This window comes from Colobus angolensis, unplaced genomic scaffold, assembly GCF_000951035.1.
Source record: "Colobus angolensis palliatus isolate OR3802 unplaced genomic scaffold, Cang.pa_1.0 Scaffold6, whole genome shotgun sequence".
NCBI lineage: Eukaryota > Metazoa > Chordata > Mammalia > Primates > Cercopithecidae > Colobus > Colobus angolensis.
The window spans coordinates 18,276,282-18,282,416 of NW_012119598.1; the positions used below are offsets into that span (position 1 = coordinate 18,276,282).

The window sequence follows — 6,135 nt, forward strand, 5'->3', positions numbered from 1 at the left end:
CCCGAGCCGCAGCCGCAGCCGGAGTCCGAGCCGCGGGGCGGGCGCGAAGATGCACACGACCCAGAAGGACACGACGTACACCAAGATCTTCGTCGGGGGGCTGCCCTACCACACCACCGACGCCAGCCTGCGCAAGTACTTCGAGGTCTTCGGCGAGATCGAGGAGGCGGTGGTCATCACCGACCGGCAGACGGGCAAGTCCCGGGGCTATGGATTTGTAAGTTGCACGGACGGGGGGTGGGGGAGAGGGACGGAGTGGCGCCTGACCCCGGGGATCGGGAGCTTGGAGTGAAGGGCTCGGCGTGACCCGTGAGGAGCCCCGCGGGGAGAGCGGCGCTGCCCCTTCGCTCTGGGGTGAACTGAAACTTTGCTAGGGGAGAGGGCCGGCGCCAGCCTCGCGGGTTTCGGAAGACCCAGCGCTGTGCGAGGTCGGGGGCCGGGCAAGGCAGGGCAGGGGTGGAAGGAGACAACTGTAATGACCATGGGATTTGGGGTGCGGAGGGTTGCGAGGGAGGGGCCGCAACCCCGAACAATTGCAGCATTCCTGGGCTGCAGGCCGGTTGTTAAGCGCGCTGTTGCTTTGTAAAAATGCGTGTGTTCTGGTGTTGTGGCTGGGGCAAGGAGGGGACACCCCACGAGGTATGGAGCTGTTCCCCTTGTGTCATCCCCCCGCCTTTTAATTGCAAAGGTAGGTTCTTTTAAAGGATCATCCTAGGGCTCTTTGCCGAACTGAAACAGAGCATATTAAGCTTCCTTCCTAGAGATTTAAGCGTGCAAATTCAGCTGCCGAAGAGCAGGGAGCCCCAGAGTGGGACAATAGCTATTGTCGTTGGGGAGTGTTTTCGGGAGGTTGGGAACGTTGGGCGGATGTGAGGCTGGACTTTCTTTAAAGCAAACGGTGCCTCTGAGGCTGAATAGGGACCTGGGGGGCGGGGGAGTCGGGGAAGGAGGATCTAGAGTTCCAAGAATTTAGGCTTCCAAATCTCAGCTAGGCCCTACTAGCACCCTTAAGATTTCAGGGGTGGGGCAGGGTTAGAGGGTTTCTTTTTTTTTCCTTCGTCTACCCGCTCCCCCCACCCCGCCCGCCTTTTAAAAATGGGAGATCAAAGAGGAGGGTCCCTCCGAAAGAAGAAAAGAATAGAAAGAAAGTTTGATCTCAGTTTTATCATGAATGACTTCTCCATTGTGATTCTTGATTTCCTTCAGGGGTTAATTTAGAGGTTATGTATGTATGTCTGTGTGTGTCTGTTGCTAAGGTCACCATGGCTGACCGGGCTGCTGCCGAAAGGGCCTGCAAGGACCCCAACCCCATCATTGATGGCAGAAAGGCCAACGTGAACCTGGCATACTTAGGAGCAAAACCAAGGATCATGCAACCAGGTGAGAAATGTCTGTCTCCCCTACCCCCCTCTCCAAGAACCCCCCCACACACACTTACGGATGGGCTGATTCTCTAATTTAGAAGACGTTGTCTCCTTCTGTAGATGTGTTAGTAAACTTGAACCATGGCTTGTTAGTCTACCAAGGCATTAAACATAAAAAGAGTTGTAAATACTCCTCTCAGGGCTTGAAATGTACCTGTGTGCAAAAATGGATCTTGGGGGTCTGAACAGTTTGTACAGGAGGAAGAGTTAGTCATGACTCACCTGTTTCCTATATGACGTACATTTGTAGTCTGCTCTCAGTTTTCCAATTTTTAGCCACCTGTAGATAATTCACATGTGCATTATATGAGCCAAATTTGTCGGCTTCAACTAATATATTTCCCTACTTAGTGGTGTCTCTCCTTGCAGCACCAGTTGCACTGTACTCAGAGCAGGCAACCTGACTTGAACACAGACCCAAGGGAAGGGGTAGGGGTGATGTCCAAATGGTAAAGGTGTTTGTTTGTTTGTTTGTTGAGATGGAGTTTCGCTCTTGTTGCCCAGGCTGGAGTGCAATGGTGCGATCTAGGCTCACTGCAACCTCCGCCTCCTGATTCAAGCAGTTCTGCCTCAGCCTCCCAAGTAGCTGGGATTACAGGATTGCATCACCACACCCAGCTAATTTTGTGTTTTTAATAGAGATGGGGTTTCACTGTGTTGGTCAGGCTGGTCTCGAACTCCTGATCTCAGGTGATCCACCCGCCTCGGTCTCCCAAAGTGTGAGCCACCGTGCCGGCCCCAAATGGTAAAACTTCAACATAAAATCACAGAGTATTGGCAGTCAAAGAAAAGAGAAATTGCGCTTACTCAAAAACCCTATGCTACAGACAAAGAAACTGAGGCTTAGAGATGAGAAATATTTTACTTATGTCAGGTAGCTATTAGTTACCAAAAGGGAGCAGCTTTTTGTCTATGGGAAAACAGTATCTCTTGGATTATTGACAACACTGCCCTTTGCATTAGCACAAATAGTTGAGAGTTGATTTTTAAGCAAATATAATCTTTTCCTTGGTCAGGCGTCTTTACTTGTAAAGTTTGATTAAATCATGTACTCTTCACTTCTAAGCCTTTCCATCTGAAATTTTGGGAAGAGGTTGACACTTCCATCCAAACAGGTTTAAAAGGAAACTAGGTTGTCAAGACAGTGAGTGCTTGTGCAAATATTCATGGGCATTAAAAAAATTTGTCTAATACATTGTGGGTATGTAGTATCCAGAAAAAAAGAGTTTGTGTGTGTGTGTGTGTGTGTCTGTGTGTGTGTGAATTCTAAATACTGGAAACTAAAACCCATAATCTTTCAAAGCATTTTCTGAAGTATCTCAGAATATTCCAGATTACAAAGACTTTTCATAGATTGTGGTTCAAAACTGTAAGAATATCTGAGATGTAACTTCATTGTCAGATCCTGCTGTACTTAATATTATTTCATGAACATTTTCCCAAGGTCTGATTCTGTGTCTGCCAACTAAACTTTGCAGATTTTTTTAAAGTTTCCACTTTTCCCCTATTAAAACCTTTATTTTGAATCAGCGATAGCATTTATAAAACTGACTTTTAAAAATATACATACATATAGTTTCTTTAAAGTGGCAAAAGAATGGTTCTCTTTTGTAAGTGGAAGTTGTGATTGCATTTTACTCGTACGAGTAATAAATGCCTTAACCATGCACAAATAAAGAATGTGGTATGTTTTGTTGTTAGGTTTTGCCTTTGGTGTTCAACAACTTCATCCAGCCCTTATACAGAGACCTTTCGGGTAAGTTGATTAATCAGACTTTCTTAAGTTTCAGTATGACTATCATTTGTTAACCTGCCTCTTTGTTATATACAGATAAGATCATGATGTCACAGAATGTTCCTGGTTATATAATTTTATATATATATTTGTGCATTTTTAATGCTGATACTATAAATATTTTTAGATGAGTCAAGTTATCTGACCAAGTATGCAGCCTCCAAACGAGACAAAGTTTGAGCTTATGATTAGCAAAACAAAACAAAACAAAAATACCAGGTATGACTTGTGTACAAGACGATTGTGTCCCATCGCCATTACTACTGTTCAACTTGACTCAATTTTATTTATCTCTTTCTAACCTGACAGGGCTCGTATACAGTTAAGCTAACTGATCAGAAGGATACCATGATAAGAGGTGGAATAGTTCTGTTTGGAATTAAACTCTGTAACCAGTAGACTCAGACACACAAGCTCAGATGGTGATTAACGATGCATGGATGTTGGTGTTGTTGTTTTTATTTTTCACAATAGTCAATAGCCCTTCGTGTGCTTTATTTTATTTATTACAGTAATGAAGTGGTGTTGATAGCTAAACTGTGTGCTTTTTACTTAATTGAAAAGAGCTGTAGTGAAAGTGTTTTCTTTTCCTTGGGGAAGGGGCTCTTTGCGTTTTGGTTTTGGTGGTGGTGTTGAGGGGTGTTGACTTTTGACTTTGCCATGGGAAGCAAAGGGCCTTTTTTTTTTTTTTCTTGCTTTTAAGCTGTAGCCTGTGACTTCTGTTTAACCATATTTTTGTAGTGAGTGCTAAATCGTGTGATTTCTCTTTGTCAGAATACAGATTCATTGCTTGCATGTCCTAAGTTTCTGTTTTACGGGAAATTTTCTGGGAATGGGGTTCTTTCTTTTGCAATGCGTATCTACTTTTAGACCATCTAATTTAAAGGTTCAGCAACTCTCATCAGATTTTATTAACACAAGCCAGTTTTTTTGAGTAGTGTAGCACTAACTTTCACCTTTTGGACCTAACTCAGGTGAACACGTGTTTATATTTGTGTTGTCTTTGGGTCTTGTGATTACCATTTTTCCTGTTCCAAGGTCCCCAGTTCTCTTCCATTCAGAGGTTATATGGGTGGGAGATCACCCCCCCGCCTCAATTTATCCTGGACACTAGATTCTGTTTTGGCTGTATTCTACCTGATCAACATTCCTGTAACTCTTAACGCAGGATACTTAAATTTTCTTTTTAAATGTTCATGTTGTTGAAAGAGTATTTTATCCTCAGTAATAATTTCTTCTCTAGCTTAGGACCTAAACATCTACCTGTGTAACCTGGAAGGCTGGAATCTGTCTACATAGATAGTTGTCTACCATATGTGTCTCTAAGAATAGGTTTTAAAAAGGAAGTAACAATAACTTGACTTGGAAGAGTCAGGTTATATTCCCCATGACCACCTCCTTATAGCTCTAACATATCAGTACCTACTGTTATTGCCAACTACTTTTTTTTTTTTTTTTTTTAGCTGTGGAAGACGCTTCTGTCAATATGATCAGAAAGGGCCTTCCTATATCCATAGCTATTTATCAAAGCCCCATCCAAGCCAACCCAGATACTGACAACAAATGGTGGGTTGATGGGTTCAGCTATTTCTGTGGGTAATTCATTTCGACTATTTGTTTAAGGTGGGATTAGGGAGGAGAGCTTGTTTCTGAAGGCGTGATGTGAGCTAAGTGGTGAGTTCACACTAATAATCTTGAAACAGTTATAAAACGGAATCAATCAACAGGTAGTTGCATGTGTTTATTTTTTCATTGTGCCAGTGGGTGATGCAAAACGAGGGAATTGCACATTAGTTTGGGAAGCAAAAGTCATGCAAAAACCAGTCAAGAATTACTAATTGCTAAATGACTTGATATTGTTTCAAGTACAAAAGGAATTCAGAATAGCAAGAAAATAGATGAGGTGGAGGAGTTGAATAAGGCTGTGGTGTGCATGGCAGGTAGACTGGCACTAGACTTGTACCACTGGGTTTGTCTTAGTCAGGTAAAAGGAAGACTGAATATGTCTGGAGGATATAGGATGGAGTGAGCCGAAGCAGAGGCGTAGAGGAGAAGACTCAGTGCGTGGAGAAACCAGACTGTCTAAGGTGGATCTAGAGAGCTGGGCGTAGGAATCTGGACTGGTTTTGGAAGTCGTCGTGGATCAGTCCTTAAGAAAGAAGGTAACACAAGGAAAATTAGAACCACCAGTGTAAGCTGTGTCATATGGAAATTTGAAAGCAAGTGTGTTTTGATAGCAACCTTTTGTTTTCCACTTCTTCTAATGTTAACTTGTCTTTATAAAGGATGGTGATTATTACTGTGTGCATGAATTGTTTGAACGTGAGATTCTTATTAGAAATAGATAGCATTCCAGGTGGACCAAGCGAGCTTGCTTTTTCTTTTTTAAGAGGTTCTCAACACTGCTCTAATTTCAGAGTCTGTACCTAACAAATCACACCTGGTCATCCTAAATTCTGTTTGAATGCTACATGTTCCTGTTTTAGGCCTGGAAAGAAGCTTGAGAATTTCAAATTTGACTTGACTTACTTGAAATTCTAGTAACTGAACTCTTCTTTTGAATGTGGTCCTATTAAGGCCCCCAGGTTGCTTTGGGCCTTTGAAGATAAAACCTTGGCCTAGGGGCCAGGCTCAGTGGCTCATGTCTGTAATCCCAGCACTTTGGGAGGCGAGGTGGGCGGATCACGAGGTCAGGAAATCGAGACCATCCTGGCTAACATAGTGAAACCCCGTTCTCTACTAAAAAATACAAAACATTAGCCGGGCGTGGTGGCGGGCACCTGTAATCCCAGGCTGAGGCAGGAGAGTGGCGTGAACCCGGGAGGCGGAGCTTCCGATGAGCCGAGATCGCACCACCGCGCTCCAGCCTGGGCGACAGAGTGAGACTCAGTCTCAAAAAAGAAAAAAAAAAAGGCC

At 43.7% G+C, this 6,135-nt stretch overlaps 1 protein-coding gene across 2 annotated transcripts in view; it reads left to right on the forward strand.

Moving 5' to 3' along the window:
- Positions 1 to 6: 6 nt before the first annotated feature.
- RBM24 (RNA binding motif protein 24) overlaps positions 7 to 6,135 on the forward strand; it is a 12,915-nt gene continuing 6,786 nt past the window's right edge. The window contains exons 1-3 of one of the 2 annotated variants that reach the window (XM_011962744.1): positions 7 to 217; positions 1,257 to 1,380; positions 3,126 to 3,180. In XM_011962744.1, the coding sequence (XP_011818134.1) occupies positions 50 to 217; positions 1,257 to 1,380; positions 3,126 to 3,180 (347 nt within the window). In that variant the 5' untranslated portion in view covers positions 7 to 49. Of the gene's footprint in view, positions 218 to 529; positions 689 to 1,256; positions 1,381 to 3,125; positions 3,181 to 6,135 lie in introns of those variants that run through there. The other variant, XM_011962745.1, reaches the window with a different exon arrangement.